This window comes from Xylona heveae, assembly GCF_001619985.1.
Source record: "Xylona heveae TC161 unplaced genomic scaffold L228scaffold_2, whole genome shotgun sequence".
Lineage (NCBI taxonomy): Eukaryota > Fungi > Ascomycota > Xylonomycetes > Xylonales > Xylonaceae > Xylona > Xylona heveae.
In genome coordinates this window covers 613393-630652 of record NW_017264194.1, presented here as the reverse complement: position 1 = coordinate 630652, position 17260 = coordinate 613393, and the positions used below count along the sequence as shown (strand labels likewise).

The following is a 17260-nucleotide window of genomic DNA, read 5'->3' as shown; positions in this document are numbered from 1 at the left end:
GAAATGGCCTGACGCCGAGTGTATTCGGTACCTGAAGCCACCGCGCAGTAAACGCCACCACCCAAGTTTCGGTACGACTAGACCCTTTCCCTTTCCGTCCCTTAGCTAAAGTTATCTCCCCCAGATTCACGGGGCAAATCCGCCAACGCCCAAATATATCGCTGTTTCTCTATACTGTGCAACCTTGCTTGTCCCCGCGTTTATTCTCGTGCCCAACATGACGCGGAGGGTGGTGAGTGCTCTTTCTCTGTTATACATATGATCTCTCGAGCTTATAGCAGCTAAATTCATCAATCAGGTTCGCACGGCCATCCAACTTGGAGTGCTGTGCATGATCACAGTGCTTCTGCTCATCTTCGTTGACAACCGATACCGTGTCCTTCCCTCGTCGATCCACAACCACCTCCCCGCTCACCACCCCGGTCTCGTCATAGTCGATGTGACTGTAAAGACTTGCAATTCTATCAATCCTATTTCCAGCTGCCGACTCGACCCCGACAAATGGCATCGCATCGAAAAGGACCTCTACCTGAACAAGAGCTGGCTATCCAGAGCCTATGTGCACGTGCAGAGAAAGAAGGAGGAAGAGCTGGATGATGACGACCGTGTCGTGCTCGATATGAAGATTGGGCGCCTGGACCCTGCAAATGGCGAAAAAGGCGAAGGCAACGAGCGATGGGAAGCAAGACCAGCTGGAATCTGGCTGAAGCGATCTACCAAACCCCACATGGGCGACTCGCAAAAAGCCGTCACAGCTGTCGATGTGCTTTTCGGTGCCGATGCTGTCGAGCCGCGGCCTGGATGGGAAATCAAGGATCATCCTCTCTTGCTTGATACTTCGGCCGAGATACAAGAATCTCGGATCAGCATTCGTCGCGGTAACCCGAGCGACGTCCCCAAGCCGATTCCACGCATTAACAAGGATGGCAAATTCAAGATCATGCAGGCGGCAGATTTACATCTAGCTACTGGCATTGGACTCTGCCGTGATCCTGAGCCAGCTGGATGGAATGGCGGCAAATGCGACGCCGATACGCGGACACTGGACTTTATTGGAAAAGTCTTGGACGACGAGAAGCCAGACCTGGTTGTTCTCTCGGGCGATCAGGTCAATGGCGATACTGCGCCTGATGCACAAAGTGTATGTCCTTTTACCTCTTGCATCTCTGCTACTGTCGGTTCTAAACAGCGCAATACTGACTATTGTACCAACACAGGCTGTTTTCAAGTTCGCTGAACTCTTCATAAAGCGCAAGATCCCATATGCTGCCATCTTTGGCAATCATGATGACGAAGGCTCTTTGAATCGCGCCGCATTAATGTCTCTGATTGAGTCCCTCCCCTACTCGCTTTCCGAGCCTGGTCCGGCAACCGTGGACGGGGTGGGAAATTACTATGTCGAAATTCTTGCCCGCGGGACGTCGCAGCATTCTGCTCTAACTCTCTACCTCCTTGATACCCATGGTTATTCCCCTGACGAAAAGAACTTCAGAGGATACGACTGGTTGAAGAAGAATCAGATTGACTGGTTCAAGGAAACCGCCCAAGGCTTAAAGCATGCTCACAAGCAATACACGCATGTGCATATGGATCTTGCATTCATCCATATTCCACTTCCCGAATACAGAAACACCAACAACTACATTGTCGGCAGCTTCAAGGAGCCGCCAACAGCTCCAGGCTTCAATTCAGGCTTCAAAGACGCACTGGTCGAGGAAGGTGTCCTCCTTGTCAGCTGTGGACAGTACGTCAATTCCCTCCCTTTTCTCACTTTATATTCAATCCAATATAATCCGTGACATATTACTAACTCGTTGCTGGTAGTGACCACGTCAACGACTACTGCTCCCTTGACAAGTCTCCAGAAGGCGCTCCCCAATTGTGGATGTGCTACGGCGGCGGTGCAGGTTTCGGCGGTTACGGCGGCTACGACGGATACCACCGACGGGTGCGGTTCTTCGAAATCGACATGAATGAAGCGCGCGTCACCACATATAAGCGTCTCGAGTACGGCGATACCGAGAAACGTCTCGACGAACAAATTATTGTGGACGCAGGCAAGGTCGTCGGTGGGCCATGACTGCGAGCATCATAGATGTCTTCCCCCTGTCCTTTTTCACTGTGTTATTCATACTTAAACTTTTCTCCCTCTTTTCTTCTTTTTTTCTATTTTTTTTTTTTGTTTCCCGACTCTTCCCCATTCTTTTCTTTTTAATTTGAATTCTTTCTTCTCATGTTCACTGTCACATTTGCTTCTATTCTTGTTGCTCGTCATGAGACGAGGTACCCTGAAACCCGAAATCACTCGTGGGGTCAAGCACACCGGATTTTAAAAAACCAATGGCGAAGGAAGGCGTTTATGTGCTGGTTTCATTTTTCTTTTTGGTAGGGTGATTGTGGCTGCATTTAATGGACGCTTTTATTTATTTGATCCTTGATGAGATATATCAATCCAACACTATTTGCTGCTTCGTGTCTTTTATACAGCTATATAATACTCCTTTTTCAAATTCAAATTCCACTTTTAATTTTTTATACTTTGACTGCTGGAAACAATACTATTGACTCTGTATTCACAAAGGGCTTGCTAAGGGTGTCCACTGACGTTGTGATCAAGTACCAACATCTTCACCCGGTTTACTTCACAGAAATAACTCATGAAAGACCTATAGAATACTAGAATAAGACGCTGAAATGAACATATAATAAAATACAATACAATGCGGGAAAACTCTATAAAATAAGAAAACAGAATAGTACTATATAGCGCTCAATCGCCTAGTAGCCATTCGCCCACCGAAACCACACTCTCAGTGAGTATTTCCACATCCATCCTGTCCTCCAGCGACGCTGGTCCGCCCAGTCGCTCTACGACAAGCCAGACGCCACCACGCCACTGCATGTCCGGCAAGACATCTACGTCGGGGGTGCGAATGCCCATCAACGTATCTGCAAATTCGCCCGCATTGCTCTCGGCCAGGCAGCGGCTATTTGGTCCACGGCCTGACTCGAGCCGGACACGCACGGGTGTACGCGCTCGGGTGGCGGGAGCGGCCGCGGCGGCGGCATTAGGCGGGTACCGCGCAATGACACGGAGGCGGGTCAAGCGCTGGGGTGTAAGCAGAGCATATACGGAATTGACTTGGGATGGGAAACGGGCAGGAGGGAGGGTGATGCGCAAGCGCCCGGCCCATTCGGGCGGGATAGGCTGGACGCGGCACGCGACGTTGGTTCCGATGCGGAGAGTGAATGGCGCGAGTTGGCCAGGGGAGAATGTGGAGCAGATGATGGTATATGTGCCTGCTTCGACGGGTGGGAGTTCTGCGAGTGCGCAGCCGCGTCGGTATTCCACCGAGTCGCCGAGAATGTCGCGGCTTGTGAGCGATGTGAGGCGGTTGCCGCCGGCCCAGACGAGCTTGATGTGCACGGGTATGTCTGTGTTTGGGGTCTCGAGGAGTAGAGAGATTGCAGTTCGGGAGGGCAGGGTGATGCTGAATTGGGGATTGGTGGGGTACAGCGAGCAGTCGGCGTTGCCGCCGGCGCTGGTGGCGGTCCAGGATGATTGGTGGGTTGAGGTGAATGGGTATTTCTCCGCGGCTGGAGTCATGGAGATGCGGGTGCGCGAGAAGGCGGAGATGGTGAAGTTGAAGAGGGATGGTGGGAGGTCTTGTTCGGAGACGACAAGGGTGTAGCTTGATTGCGGCGGCATCTCGAGCCGCATGAGCGTCTGGGGAGAGTCGACGTAGGGTCCGCGTTGGTCGGCTCCGTCGCTGAGGACGACGCGCTGCCCGGTGTTACGGTGGAATGCGTATAGGCTGATGAACCCTTGAGCGTTGCCTTTGCCAGTGCTGTGCGTGTCGTCCGTAGTAGCAGTTGCCGTTGGGGCGGCTGATGATGTTGCTTTTGACTCTCCTGTTTTGAAGTGACGATCGAGTAAGACCCACACGACTCCTCCGGCGCGACTGGTGATGCTATATTGAGGATTTGCGTTGAAGCAGCCTGGGACACTTCGCAAAGTGGAAAGGTCCCAGGAAAAGTGAAAGTCTTCCCGGTGGAGAAATAGACCAGGGTTCCAATTGAGATATATCGATTCAAAAGTCTGCATGACATTGTTGAGGTCGATCCAGAATGTTCCGGGCGCGAGCTCGCCTTCAGGGAGAGCGTCTCGAAGATGGCTGGTCCAGGTAGAGGATTCATCGTCGTCGGGTTCGAACTTGGGATCCTCTGATTCCGGAACCCGTCCCTTCCAAGTGGTGCCCTCGGACCAAGGATTTTTGACGAGAAAGAGACGCCGATTTCCTACTTCTTTCAAATCAAGGACCGCGTAATCATGTTGTCCAGAGAGGCCGAGGCTTTTCTCCTCTCTTCTTGAAAGCTTTCCAGTACCCATCGTGATCAAGACGTCGCCATATTTAAAGGATTGCAACATACGGTTCCATAATCGATTGGGAACGACTTCCTCACTGAAAAACCAATTACTTAGCCATCTGGTTTAGGCTCTTCATACGGAAGAACAAATGGTTTTAATATTCACTTACCTCTGAAGGAAGACCTGCTCAGGAATCCAGCCGGTGAGAACCCATATGTCGGTGCCCGAGTTGCTGCCTGGAAAGTCATATCCTCCCCTGACTTTGAGATACGCCTTCTCGATCAATGCAGGCCATAGGAGACAAGGATTACGACGATCAATGACATACAATACTCTAGACGTCCGAGAGGTGGGTAATCGGTCATCTATGACGACTTTTCGAGAACAACCGTTGAAATGTAAACGAAAGATATATTTGCCATTTGGAGAGATTGCAGGCCTCATCTCCCGCATATCATAGGGAAACAGAATAGAAGATATGATCTGATTTGAAGAATTTAGTCAGTATCCATCGTAATGGCCGTTCAAGTCATTCCTGTGGCTAACCTTTGCGTGACCTCTCTCGGCACGTGCAGTACCTGCGCAAAGACTCGCCACAACTGAACAGTCAGTCGTGATATCTTGTACCAAATCGACTATATTATCGGCTTTCATTGTCGGTTCATGTTGAGCACTTGTTTCATCTGAGTGTTTGAACAGATGCTTTGGGGGTAATGCCTCTGCCGGTCTTTTCCAACCGTCAAAAGCATCACGCTGAGAATCGGATAAGCCTAGCTCAGGAATGTCCCTGCAGAAGTGGTCAGCGGCCGCTCACGAATAATCTACCATTGATATGCCGGGGCGAGACCACAGGAACACTTACGTATATAAAGGTTCGCCTTCTTTAAGTATAAACTCATGAGGATCTGGGGAAGCATTCCATGGAGGGAAAATGAAGCCATTCAGCTTTGAGTCTTCCAAAAGGATTCGCTTCTCCTTGGTGGCCAATACTCGTGTTGACGAAGGAGCATCAAGCTTGGCCACAGTTGCTGCACTGTTCATTTGGCCCTGCCAGTCTGCGCAGGATTTAATCTTCTCAGCCTGATCCAACAGGCCATTGCACTTTTGTTTGAGGCGCGCCTTCTTCTCTCCAGCAGGCAATTGCTTCATAGCCTGCATATAAAGCTCAGCCGCCTTAATTGCCGCGTTGAGAGCATCATCTCGAGTCGAAGCAATTGCGATCAACGACTCCGTGTCCTATAAGTATGAACAATCATAAGCTACATCGCCTTACCAAAGAATACAATTTTTACTTGGATCTCTTACAGAGGCACGCGTTTCAAGCTCTGTCAATCTTTCGCGACTAGTCATCCTGTATCTATAAAGCGGAGCATGTTCTCACGTGCACATGTAACGGCCAGATCTTGTGGGAAATCAGAAGAAAAAAAGGATACTTGGTCTAATTACGAGACATGAACGAAGCCAAGCTTTCTCCTCAAAAGCCACAGTTACTCCGATACGTGGTCTGGGGAAGTCGTCTGTTGACACTCAATCTATTAGCTAATGTCACATTTCGGCTTGATATCCCAGACAGAATTCCCCTTCACCGCTCGGGAGCCCTTCGGAGTGCTTGAATCCGGTATATACCTAAGCTGTACTTTTACTTCTTAACAGATTACCTTGAACATGACAAGTATAGTTTGTGTAGCGAGCATCGAAGCCACCGGACCAATACCGATTGGGAAGCTTACCCTCTCCGCTTCCGGCCCGCTTAACGTACCTCGGTCCAACGCACGTGGCGAACCAGCGAGCCGCGGGAGCCGTAGGCAGATTGGACCCAGCGAACTACTGCAGGCGGTCACCGGCCCCGGCTCTGCTTGGAGTACGAGTATCTTTGTTACGCTTCGCTCTTATGAAGCGCGGAGGGGCATCGGTCACCCTGCCCTCTGGGAGCAGGGTATTTGACAGATTTTCTTAACATACTCAGTCTCAAATCAGCTTTTTGTCTCCGTTCCGATACTGTATATCATCACCCTGGGCTAGCGGGGAAGTCATTCTGGGTTGCAACTTCACGCACCTCGAGACCAGAGCTAACCTTATCGTTTTGAACGGTTGGATGATGGCCACGCGAGTTTTGGTCTGAGCGTCGATAGCGCAATTAAGCCTATTCTCGAGTTACAACACTAATTTGACCGAAGAAAAGCCCATTTCCGCGCACCTATATCCTGGCCCCTGAGTGCGGTGTCTTTGGAGCTTGGAAAACCTTTTTTACAGCGTCTACAGTAGGGAATTTTGTACAGACGATATGGCAGGGCAATCCAAAGAAGCTCCCCTTCCGCCATGGGGTTTCGCGCTTGCTGGCGCTGCCGGCGCAGTTTTGGCAAATGCAGCAGCGTATCCTTTAGATATGTATGAGGCGCCTTGTTGAGCACCATGTTTTACTCTATGCAGTTCTGGTAGCGCTGACTCGATTCAAAATATTTGCAGTGTGAAAACCCGCATCCAAGTTCAAGCAAAACAAGTCTCCACTTCTGTAGACGGCAATGCGGATCCTCACTACGAGTCAACCCTTGATGCGATTTTGAAAATTGTTGAACGGGAGGGCGTACAAGGACTCTATTCCGGCATGAATGGGTCACTCATCGGAACAGCAGCTATGAACTTTGCATATTTCTATTGGTATTCAATCATTCGCAGCATCTATTTCTCTTCAAAACGTGTGCCTATTCCACCGAACACCGCGATTGAACTCTCCCTAGGCGCTCTCGCTGGTGGCGTCGCGCAGGTCTTCACCACTCCTTTGGGTGTCATTACTACCCGACAGCAGACACAGCTGGCGGGAGAAAATAAGGGCATGGTCTCTACAGCCAAGGAGGTGATCAATGGCGAAGATGGCTGGACAGGACTTTGGCGAGGACTGCAAGCAAGTCTGGTGTTGGTGATTAACCCATCCATTACATACGCTGCCTATCAGCGTCTAAGAGCAGCAATGTTCCCGAACCAGAAGAATCTCAAACTTTGGGAATCATTTGGTATGTCTATTGATCCACAAATTGAGGCGGCATATGTTTCTAATGCATTTTCAAAGTTCTCGGTGCTGCATCAAAGGCAATCGCGACCATCATTACGCAACCTCTCATTGTTGCCAAAGTCGGGTTACAATCCAAACCCCCGCCAGCTAGGAATGGCAAGCAATTCAAGAGCTTCATCGAGGTCATGCAATACATCATCGCCAATGAAGGACCGTTGGGCCTTTATAAGGGTTTGATGCCCCAGCTCACCAAAGGTCTTCTCGTTCAAGGCTTGTTGATGATGATTAAAGAAAGGTGAGCCTCTCGCATTGCCTCTATGGTCTTGCTAAAACCTGTTGCTGACCTATATCTAGGGTTGAACTCATATTCATTCTGCTATACCGTTATCTGCGCCAGCTTCGTTCTGTTAGACTCAAGAGAGCTGCCGATGCCGCGGCCTTGCAGGCAAAGAAAGTCCTGCCTGTGGTTACGAAGCCGTGAAACGATTTGCTAGGCGGTCTTGCTTTTCCCTCATAGAACAACATATTCCCCAAGGTGTACCTCGTATTTTGTATATGCATTTTTGGTTAGCATAGCATTTAGATTGGAATATTTTGCATGATTCTCTTTCTCAATCCCAAGTCTTCTGGTATCACCACAAGCATTAGTCTTGGAAAATACCTTTCTGTCTCAAGTTGGAGGACCCTTGAAAGCTAAAATGAGGTACGACATACGCAAAGGGTAAGGGCCCGCAGTTGAGACTGGTAACGTCACATTCAATATGTCTCGGCAAATCCCGCACCGGCCATAATTGGGGCACACAAATCGCCAAACCCTACGAAATAGCTTAGCGAGCCCTCAAGCGTGTAAGCCATCCCTCTTGCAATTCGACGTCGTCGAGATACTCTCCGCCCGCCGATAGAGTAGGATCAAGATCAGTCGAAATGGCGAGTATGTATCACCCTTGCTAGAGTCTCTTCGCCCTCTAAAAGAACACTGGAACTTACGATTCGCGCTTTACAGAGTCAAAGAACTCGTCCCAGCACAACCAGAGCAAGAAGGCCCACAAGAACGGGTATGCATCACCTTTACTTTTATGACCCCGAAACCGATCGCAATGCGTCGCATTTTACTAGAACGAACATCGGTCGCAATAGACCTGAAAGGCGATACATGCGGAATTGAATGAGAACATCCATTCGCTGACCTTTATCCGGCGCAATATAGCATCAAGAAGCCGAGGACCCACAGATACCCCTCTTTGAAGGGTACTGATCCCAAGTTCCGACGGAACCACAGACATGCTCTTCACGGCACTATGAGGGCTCTGGTGCGTCAATCCCTCTTTATATCCTCCCGGAGCCTACAAGACCAGTCGGTCGTAGGCTTGTCTCGATGAATGGGATACCGGGCATGCAATATGGATATCGCTAACGTAACTTTCGATCATACAGAAGGAGGCCAAGGAGGGCAAGCGCGACACCGTCTAAAAGAGGTTCTCTATTCATCGTTACAGGCATGATAGAATTTCGGGGATGAGCTGCTTTTTTCTGGGAGCCGTGAGTGTCGACTGATCGATTCGCCTCGCGCGCAATTCTTCCACTCAAGTTTTATAAGCTTGAGTGGCCTGTACCGTACCTCGAATATATGAACGAAAGCTCTTTTTTCGGATTGCCCAGAAAATTATTCTCCGTCCAATCGCGCCGTCTTTTTCGATACCAGTGTGCATTGCTCTAAACCCGATTTGGTCGTGAATTTCGCTCTGCAACAGTGGGATCAGTTTTGTTTTGTGATCAATGTGAACTCGAAAGTCTCAAATGGACTCGTTCCACGGCATTTGTGTGTACAGCTCCGCTTGCTCTTTCCATGCTCGGATGCTGAAGGATTATTTCTCGTGCCGAGATTGAATTTGCCAGTCCCCTTGATTACCAAAACCCTCCTGACTTCACATGATGGAGGGCGGATGGAGAAGGGGGCACAGACCTCTAATGATATTGTTACTCTGCCCTTGGCCTATTGCCACAACAGATTGCAAGCACTGCGTATTCAATGGAAATGAAGAAATAATAAATTCTGAATTGGATTCATCCTCGTTAATATATCACTAAATTCTATATGCTCTTTACTTGCCCTTTCAAAATGACTTACCTATTCCTGATAACGGTTTGCACCATTAAGTCTACCCAGATTTCCCAGAAATCAGTACGATTTTACGTCATGAACTCCCATTGTCCACGGCCTCAGAACTCCTCCATACAACCAGCTTGCGATCGAATCCACCACTCATCAACCATTCTTCTTTCTGCCCATTGACGTCAACCCATCCTGCCCAAATGCTCCTTACTTTCGTGCCTGGCTCATGCCCGCTCTTGAGGGTCGACACAATCTTTCCAGTCTTTGCCTCTACACCTCTAATCACCCCATCATCACCATTTACCCACACGCCGGAGCCATCAGGCCGCCAACAGACTTGTGGCGTCGAATAAGGCGTCTGTGGCGCCAGTGTGCTTACATGCGTCAGGATAGCAGCGTCTTCACGCTCTTGGACTGCCAGTTCTGCCATGGCTTGAGCGGCATGTGACTGATACTGTGCAGGCTGATCGGCGTCCGTGGCAGCAGTTGATGCCTCTGGGAATTGAGGCAACAGAAGCCGAGCAATGATGAGCTTCATGTGCGGCACGGAAGAAGTGCCCACAGCAACAAGTGCACTGTCCGTTGGGCATACGGCCACACTGGACGGCGTAAACGCTACCCAGGCATTGGAATGAGGTGCAAGGTTCTGCTTTCCGAGGAGAACTAGCTCTGCTGGTTCCGCGGTCATGCCCTCGGACGGAATGGCATAATAGTACAAGAAAGTGGAGTCTCTGCGGGAAACAAGCAATATTGGATCTGGCGAATCATGGTGATGTATGAATTGCACATGCTCCGGATTGGACTGTAGACTCGTGAAGGCCACCGGCGCACCTAGTGAGACTGGCGGATTGGAATCGTTTATGCTATTATCGTGGTCGTTGTTGCTGTGAGGTGCAGACCATTTCATCCGGTATAGGAACACTTTCGAATCCCAACCGGCAGTAAGCACCCAGGCGCCATGCTCATCTTCCCATGTCGTTGCTTTCACGACATATTTGCTGTGATCTCTTCGGGTTTCTAGTACTGTTTGAGTAAGGCAGTCGAAGAGCGCCACCTGGCCAGACATGCTTGTGCTGATAAGCCATCGGTTTCGGACAACGACACAGAATAATATGGGAGAGTCGTGGATCTGATTGCTCGTATTTACGAGACTGAAGTCTCCCAATTGTGGCTTGATCATGGATAGTCGACGGTCTGCGGATGTTGCGAGGATATATTGGGCAAGGGCATTTCCGGAAAGCCGAATATCTTCGAGAGATACATAGAGAAGATTCGAGGATGTTGGTAATGTAGTCAGGGCAATTGGGATTGAGGGCGCTGTAATGCGGTTAGTGAAAACGTATAATTTCGACCTAGGATGAAAAAAAATTGATGCTTAAGTATAACGCGGGATAATTTTAACAGAATGTTAGATGCAATTGAAAAATATAAAAACAGCAATCAAAGCACATTGACCAAAATCTGAGTGACAAAGGTATTTCATGTAAAACAGAACTATCAATATACTTGCCTTTGACAGTCCACTTATCATTGCTGCTGTCTAGGCCAACCTTTTCAAAGTTTACACTAAGATCGAATACTTTCTTTTCTTGGAGGACCTTCTCAATAGTCAAGTCGCCTGGCTGCTGTGTTCCAGCATCCTGAGGCAGACCCGCCTCTTTTATAAATGCGTCTAGTGTCTAGGTGTACAAATTATTTAGCCACTTGGGAAATGAAACTCGCCCAAATATTGGATATTTAACGGAGAACTGACTTCATCATAATTATTTGCATTAAGGAAGCGAGCCACCAGAACGGCTGGAGAGTCGGTGGCCGGCATTCGGCTTTTATATAGAGGCCAATTCGAAATCTTAAAATACGTTTTTCACGGTGTTAAGAAGAGAAAAAAGGGGATATATGCGAATGTTGTTAGTCCAAGTCAAGCTCGTTCTCCTCACGCTTTCCTCAGTGCCACGAGACGTCAGTTGGTGCGCTTATCGATAGCTGCGTCGGTCTCGCTACTGTAGCTGGAATCGTTAAAGCCCGCTGGCCAAGCGCGCCGCTTCATGTGAGATCTCCAAGCACCCAAACAGTCATCGGTTTTTGAGATAGCTTTGAAAGCTCTGGAATGCAGGGATGAGTGCCCACACCGAGGAGCGGTATGTATTAAACCTATGTCTTTGCAGAAGGCCTCCTAATCATGCTGACACTAGTTTGAACAGTGGTTGGCGCGCCCAGCGATCCTCCAACTACCAGAACCGTTCTGGGCAACGTCCGAATCCCGCCCGCGAGAGGTCGGCGAACAACTCCCCCAACCCATCAGCTGGTCAAAACTCCACGTCCGTTGGAGGCAATAATGCTTGGGGAAATTCCAATCGCGAAAATCGCGGCAGACCTCCAATGAGTCCCATGGAGGAAGAACACGTGCCTGTAAACGGCTTCAACGCAAGAGACGCCAGAGAGATGCTCAAACGAGGTATGGACTGTCTTGTTATCGGCTAGAGAAATAGATTGAATCTGGACACAAGCAGAAAGATTATAAGCTGGCCAGAAAGCTTTCTATCCTTCATATAAACTGCCTAATTATTGGTTTCTCTGCTGACACGGAACCTCTGCTTTAGGCTACTTTGATTCCATGAATGCTGGTATGAGAACCCGTGAATATATTAGCATCCCGCACAGGATCCAACAGAAGTCTTATTCTTATTAACCAGGAGCTCAAGCATATAAATCGGCGGGAAAGGACGCCGCCAGTACGAAGAGTGGGGGTCCGTGGGGATCTAAGCGTATGTTTTCCCTTTAATATAATCATTCTGGGCATATCCGCTGATATATTTGCAGCGAACACTATGGCAGGTGGGCAGGACTTTTTGCTGCAGCTTCGTAAGCAATTGGCATCTTTGCAGCAAGGTGGCCCTGTTGCAGGCGGATGATGCTTGTTCAGAGCTCTTCGTTTTGGAGTATTGGCATTGCAGCTTTAGCATTGGCGGCGTTTAAGGCAGGGCTACTCCTATGCATTGGAACACTTTGAGCAAACTTCTTTGCCTTGTAAAATAATGTCATTTCCGCATGGTTAAGCAAAGTGAGGATGTGAAATAGAAAACAAAACAATTACTTCAGCAACATTGTCGCGTGTTGGCTCTACGCGCTATCTCCAATCATACACGGAACATGCCGGTCTCTCCGGCTTTCACAACAATTAGTTGTTGATCCTTCTAAACTTCAAGATAATTATATAGAACATCTACACGGAATCTCGATTTCAGTGCTGCGCGGGCCTTCGAATGAGCATACTCGTACGTCGCAGCACAAATGCTCGCCGAGGCTTTGGAATACCCCGGGAGCTATGCAGATTCCGTAGAGGCCTACTCACCCTAGCTATAGAGTCTTCATGGTAGGAACATTGACCAAAATGTTTTGAGTTCATTGCTGACTTATAAGTGACGACTCCTCTGTAGCAATTCTTGAAAAATGCAGCAAGTCTAGGACCAAACTTGGCTCATCGAACGACAGCCGAAAAGCTATTTTACATTTTCACGAAAAAGTCACCGCCGACAACAGTGCATACCGCGGAATACATCCAATCGCTGCGTTGGACTCACACCAGGAAAACGTTGCTAAGCTTGTCCAAAAGGCGTTATCCAGCTTGCCTTTCTCTGGGGCGAATCAAGACGATGGTCTCGACCGTACAGGATCAGCAGGTGAAAGGCGCAAACCTGACTTCGTTACTGTCACCAGAGGTCCAGGTATGAGGTCGAGCCTTTCCGTTGGTCTTGATACGGCAAAAGGGTTAGCTGTAGCTTGGCAAATACCACTTGTTGCAGTCAATCATATGCAAGCTCACGCGTTGACCCCGAGACTCGTATCGGCTCTGAGCCGAAACCAAGACGAAGTCGACAACCCAAAATTTCCCTTCTTGTCGTTGCTGGTATCCGGTGGGCACACGCTGCTTCTGCTTTCTGCCTCATTAACAGATCACCAAATCCTCGCCTCTACCTCTGACATAGCAATTGGTGACTGTATAGACAAGGTCGCTCGCTCAGTCCTTCCGGAGGCTGTCTTGAAGGAATCCGGTGATAGCATGTATGGGCGTGTCCTCGAGCACTTTGCGTTTCCTGGAGGTATCAATGAACATGAGTACACTGCGCCCGCTTCTCGCGAGAAGGAACTTGCAAGGAACCCAACAAAATGGGGCTGGTCATTTGGGCCGCCGCTGGCAGAGACGAAATCAGGATCAAGATCAAAAGCGATGGAGTACAGCTTCTCTGGCCTTGCTAGTGCAGCAGAGAGGTTCGTAGCTAATTCGGCTCACGATATGAGTATTGAAGAACGGGTCGACCTTGGCCGTGAGGCAATGCGTGTCGCCTTTGAGCATCTTGCTTCAAGGGTCGTCATGGCATTGCACCATTTACGTCAAGGCGATCGCTCCACTGCCCAAGCTTTAGATACATTGGTAGTCAGTGGCGGTGTTGCGTCAAACCAATATCTGAAAACAATGTAGGCCATTCCTTTGCTGTTGGGTCTGCATTCGACTGATTGATTTTATTAAGTCTACGGGCTTTCTTGGATATTCGAGACTATTCTCATATAGGTTTATCATTCCCGCCGCCATCACTGTGTACAGACAATGCTGCTATGATTGCTTGGACCGGAATGGAAATGTTTGAAAACGGGTGGGAAAGCGACTTAAGTTGCAGGCCTTTAAGAAAATGGTCAATGGATCCCGCGGCCGACGACGGCGGAATTCTTGGCATCTCAGGATGGAAACAAAGAGGTGCCTAGAGGCTCGACGGAAATCCAGTTCCGACTGTGCATGAATAGTGCATGAAAATCAAAAAAAAAAGGAAGAAGAGAAATCTCAGCGCGCAGCAAACCGGTCATCCCTCGTTCGGATATAGTACAAGATTGGAGTTTCCTGAAGACTTCAGCGTGACGTCGTTAATCGTACTGAACTCGCTTATGAGGTTTGAAGAAGTGATGCTATGCTTTGGCCGGGCATGGTTCGCCGTGCGCTTGTGTCCGGTTCGCATCTCTCCGGCAGCCTCGGTGGTCTACTAGACTCGTCGTCGTCCGCCTCAATATCAATTTCCGAGCTCACATCAGCCATACCGGCATCTGCAATGCCTGTCATCAATCTTTCTCGGCGCATGGCGCTTCGGACACCGGATTGGAGGTTTTTAAGGCCCTTTTCCATACACTGGCGCGGTCAATGATGAGATCACATATTCTTTTTGCGTTTCATAGAGCACCCACCTTTGCCTCGACTGTCTGCCATTTCTCTCCTAGTCTAGCAGATAGAATACTCCACATCTCTTTACGAACATTCATGTATTCCTTGCACAATGTTTCCAGCTTCACTGTATCCCAGTCCTCGGCGTTTCTTCTCTCCATCAACCTCTCGTGTCGTTTTCTGCAGGCATTTGGAGTTTTGGTTGGAAAATGTGTTTGTTGGATTGGCGCCCAGTTCATTCCTTGTGCCCTAGCCGAGACCAGGACTTCATCTTCCTGAGGATTCCAGGCTCCGGCCGAAGGTCGCCGGCCAGGCTGCGGCTGCATGCTTCCTCGAGACAGTGGCGTGAAGCGATGGTCAGCCACCTGCTTTGGAGGAGCTTTCGGCATGTAGTCAGGTGGAGAGGGTAACGACGGGGTCACTGAGAAAAGCATTCGGGCAGATTTTGACGACGATGGTGTTAATTTGTGACTTTGTGGCAGCGTTTAGTGATTGACTGCAGTGAAGATGATAGTGAGGTGATGACGATGATGATGATGATGATTATACAGCAGCAGCAACATCACAAAGTCATAAGGGATTCCAGATATGGGCGTGGAAGAGGGGTAACGTCAGGAAGAAGGGCATCACCGAGAGCACACATGGGCCGGGATGATGATGGCCAATCTTTTATTAATCTATTCTTATGCACATCGTCCAGCTTAAAACAGCAACATGACCTGCACACCAGGAGAGGACAGTTGACGCCGAGCATGCTGGCTTGAGGGAGAACAAGAGGCACGGATGAAACGGCGGCCGCGGCCCAGAAAGATTAGTTCTTCCCTCAAGGCCACCAAACTGGTCTTTCAATCTAAGGTTTGCGTTACCTCGCAAAAGTTTGAGCCCAAGACGAGCCGTGCACCTTTTGGAGTCCATTTAAGGTAAAAACGGCTATTTGCTTCGCAGGCATTTCGTTCTCTTGCAGATTCATTCATGATCTCAAGTTCTTTTGAGACCTTTTCAAAGCACAACTACAATTACGGAGGCGCGTAAAGAGGATATACCAGGCTTCGGTGTTAGATGTTGATAAATATGGTGGCAGACTAGGAGCTAGAGCACATGGTGTTGGAAGTAAGTGACCAGGGTTAGGGAGGGTGTCTGGGGTAAGCGGCAGTCCCCAGGTGCAAGAATAGTATCAAAAAAAGGTTCGGCGGTTACGTAGCAACGCCAACCATCATCATCCCGCAGTCGCCGTCAATCAAAGGGCGCTCGTGTAGAGGTTGGGCGTCAGATAAGGAACAAATCCTCGAATCCGGGATGCAAATAATAGCAACCATTTTCAGAATGCATAAAAATAACTTATCTCGGGTCAATTCGCTCAAACAAGCAGTCAAGACCGCAACGCAGTACAAAGGTACTTTACCGGGGGCAGAACATGAGTATTAGCGCTCACGCATTACGATGATTGCTGCGGCAAGCGCGTAAGCGCTCTCTAGAGCCAACATACAATTCCACCGTCCTTTCTCTCCTTCTATGAGTACTAACCTGCTCGGGGAAAACCACATGTTGGTGTTGGTTGGTGGTGTTCGAAGCCCAACCGCCAAGTGAAGCAGACCCTGGCAACTCGAGATGAACAGAGTCAATTCGCCCAGCAGAAATGCAGAGAACAGATGGGCCTTTGAGGCATATATATCATGCGATCTTGGTTCCATATGAAGTAAAAATTGGGCGAGACCGGCTGCTTGATTATTTCCTTCTCACTCTGGGAGAATGGGCAATGGCTTTGGTTGCGGGTCAGTTCTGAATGAAATTGTCCGGAGGATGAATCCCTGGCAAAGTCGTCGTGGAAGGTTCCATCCGAGAGTCAACGGAAAAAAGCAAAGGTTACAGTCAAAAAACGTTGAGGTGAAAAGACACCAATCTAGAGCGCGCCAAAGCGGCGGCTGTTGTGGGTTTCTCACAGGTAGGGAGATCAACTACCGCAGTGGAACCATTTGTGCACCCAGCCAAGCTCTCCTGTCTAAAGCTCGTTTCAAGTGGTCATCGCCTCACACGTGGCTGAGGCGAGGATTGCTTGTTCAAAGATGTTGCAAACATGCGTTTCAGATTCTCTGGGTCAGAGAATGGAACGAGGAGGAAGCCTTTGACAAAGCCAGACCCTTTTTCTCGATTATACTAGATCACCAAGTTACACTAGTCAGTGACAACAGTCATTGTGTCATTGTTCCGAATGCCGAGATTTTGTCCTTTCTTCTCTCATTTCCTTTGCGAAGAACGGTTGGCAGTGACTTTTTGGGCCGACACTATGACGGCGTAGGGAGACTTTTTAGGTTTGTAGGGCGGAGAGGAGAAGAAGTCTTTGTTCAGGTAATTGATTTCCACTCTTGTCTCGTGTCTCCGAAGCGTGTCTCCACTTGACAGATTAAATATTAATTGCTACAGATACAATAGACAGTCTGACTACCTACCTATGGTGTTGTTACGGGGTGGCCGGTACTAAAACTACCTACCTTAACCGACTAAACCTTACCGTTTGTAAGTGGGTCCGTTTCTCAGCCCAGCAGAATAGGGAGGGAAGGG

The 17260-nt window shown here is 49.0% G+C and overlaps 10 protein-coding genes across 10 annotated transcripts; 7 read left to right on the top strand and 3 right to left on the bottom strand.

Moving 5' to 3' along the window:
* The first annotated feature begins 151 nt into the window (after positions 1 to 151).
* Positions 152 to 2477, top strand: L228DRAFT_217373 (Metallo-dependent phosphatase). Its single transcript, XM_018330152.1, has 4 exons — positions 152 to 232; positions 299 to 1141; positions 1218 to 1744; positions 1825 to 2477. Exons 1-4 carry the CDS (start codon positions 218 to 220, stop codon positions 2078 to 2080), a joined length of 1641 nt encoding a protein of 546 aa, XP_018190574.1. The 5' UTR covers positions 152 to 217; the 3' UTR covers positions 2081 to 2477.
* L228DRAFT_60247 (hypothetical protein) lies at positions 2260 to 2725 on the top strand. The gene has a single exon (XM_018336755.1). It carries the CDS (start codon positions 2438 to 2440, stop codon positions 2678 to 2680), a length of 243 nt encoding a protein of 80 aa, XP_018190573.1. The 5' UTR covers positions 2260 to 2437; the 3' UTR covers positions 2681 to 2725.
* On the bottom strand, positions 2558 to 5892 carry L228DRAFT_280291 (PALB protein). Its single transcript, XM_018335772.1, has 5 exons — positions 5675 to 5892; positions 5232 to 5605; positions 4916 to 5156; positions 4539 to 4852; positions 2558 to 4463 (listed from the first exon to the last, which is right to left on the bottom strand). The coding sequence occupies exons 1-5, from the start codon at positions 5717 to 5719 to the stop codon at positions 2771 to 2773; spliced, it is 2667 nt and encodes an 888-aa protein (XP_018190572.1). The 5' UTR covers positions 5720 to 5892; the 3' UTR covers positions 2558 to 2770.
* A 761-nt stretch (positions 5893 to 6653) lies between these two features.
* On the top strand, positions 6654 to 7860 carry L228DRAFT_265505 (mitochondrial carrier; the record flags this gene model as incomplete). Its single annotated transcript, XM_018334709.1, has 4 exons — positions 6654 to 6757; positions 6836 to 7380; positions 7437 to 7674; positions 7734 to 7860. 4 exons carry the CDS (start codon positions 6654 to 6656, stop codon positions 7858 to 7860), a joined length of 1014 nt encoding a protein of 337 aa, XP_018190571.1.
* A 443-nt stretch (positions 7861 to 8303) lies between these two features.
* L228DRAFT_265504 (hypothetical protein) lies at positions 8304 to 8849 on the top strand (the record flags this gene model as incomplete). Its single annotated transcript, XM_018334708.1, has 4 exons — positions 8304 to 8310; positions 8383 to 8434; positions 8587 to 8689; positions 8814 to 8849. The coding sequence occupies 4 exons, from the start codon at positions 8304 to 8306 to the stop codon at positions 8847 to 8849; spliced, it is 198 nt and encodes a 65-aa protein (XP_018190570.1).
* Positions 8850 to 9436: 587 nt separating this feature from the next.
* Positions 9437 to 11435, bottom strand: L228DRAFT_258495 (hypothetical protein). The gene is made up of 3 exons (XM_018334089.1): positions 11246 to 11435; positions 11003 to 11171; positions 9437 to 10809 (listed from the first exon to the last, which is right to left on the bottom strand). The coding sequence occupies exons 1-3, from the start codon at positions 11309 to 11311 to the stop codon at positions 9575 to 9577; spliced, it is 1470 nt and encodes a 489-aa protein (XP_018190569.1). The 5' UTR covers positions 11312 to 11435; the 3' UTR covers positions 9437 to 9574.
* A 122-nt stretch (positions 11436 to 11557) lies between these two features.
* L228DRAFT_60128 (hypothetical protein) lies at positions 11558 to 12607 on the top strand. Its single transcript, XM_018336753.1, has 5 exons — positions 11558 to 11630; positions 11694 to 11947; positions 12093 to 12116; positions 12195 to 12257; positions 12313 to 12607. Exons 1-5 carry the CDS (start codon positions 11608 to 11610, stop codon positions 12402 to 12404), a joined length of 456 nt encoding a protein of 151 aa, XP_018190568.1. The 5' UTR covers positions 11558 to 11607; the 3' UTR covers positions 12405 to 12607.
* Position 12608: 1 nt separating this feature from the next.
* L228DRAFT_60141 (glycoprotease family protein) lies at positions 12609 to 14481 on the top strand. Its single transcript, XM_018336754.1, has 3 exons — positions 12609 to 12865; positions 12913 to 13968; positions 14022 to 14481. The coding sequence occupies exons 1-3, from the start codon at positions 12756 to 12758 to the stop codon at positions 14251 to 14253; spliced, it is 1398 nt and encodes a 465-aa protein (XP_018190567.1). The 5' UTR covers positions 12609 to 12755; the 3' UTR covers positions 14254 to 14481.
* L228DRAFT_243789 (hypothetical protein) lies at positions 14023 to 15353 on the bottom strand. The gene is made up of 2 exons (XM_018331766.1): positions 14725 to 15353; positions 14023 to 14668 (listed from the first exon to the last, which is right to left on the bottom strand). Exons 1-2 carry the CDS (start codon positions 15133 to 15135, stop codon positions 14429 to 14431), a joined length of 651 nt encoding a protein of 216 aa, XP_018190566.1. The 5' UTR covers positions 15136 to 15353; the 3' UTR covers positions 14023 to 14428.
* Positions 15354 to 16238: 885 nt separating this feature from the next.
* On the top strand, positions 16239 to 17260 carry L228DRAFT_243787 (hypothetical protein). The gene is made up of 2 exons (XM_018331765.1): positions 16239 to 17047; positions 17123 to 17260. Exons 1-2 carry the CDS (start codon positions 16451 to 16453, stop codon positions 17129 to 17131), a joined length of 606 nt encoding a protein of 201 aa, XP_018190565.1. The 5' UTR covers positions 16239 to 16450; the 3' UTR covers positions 17132 to 17260.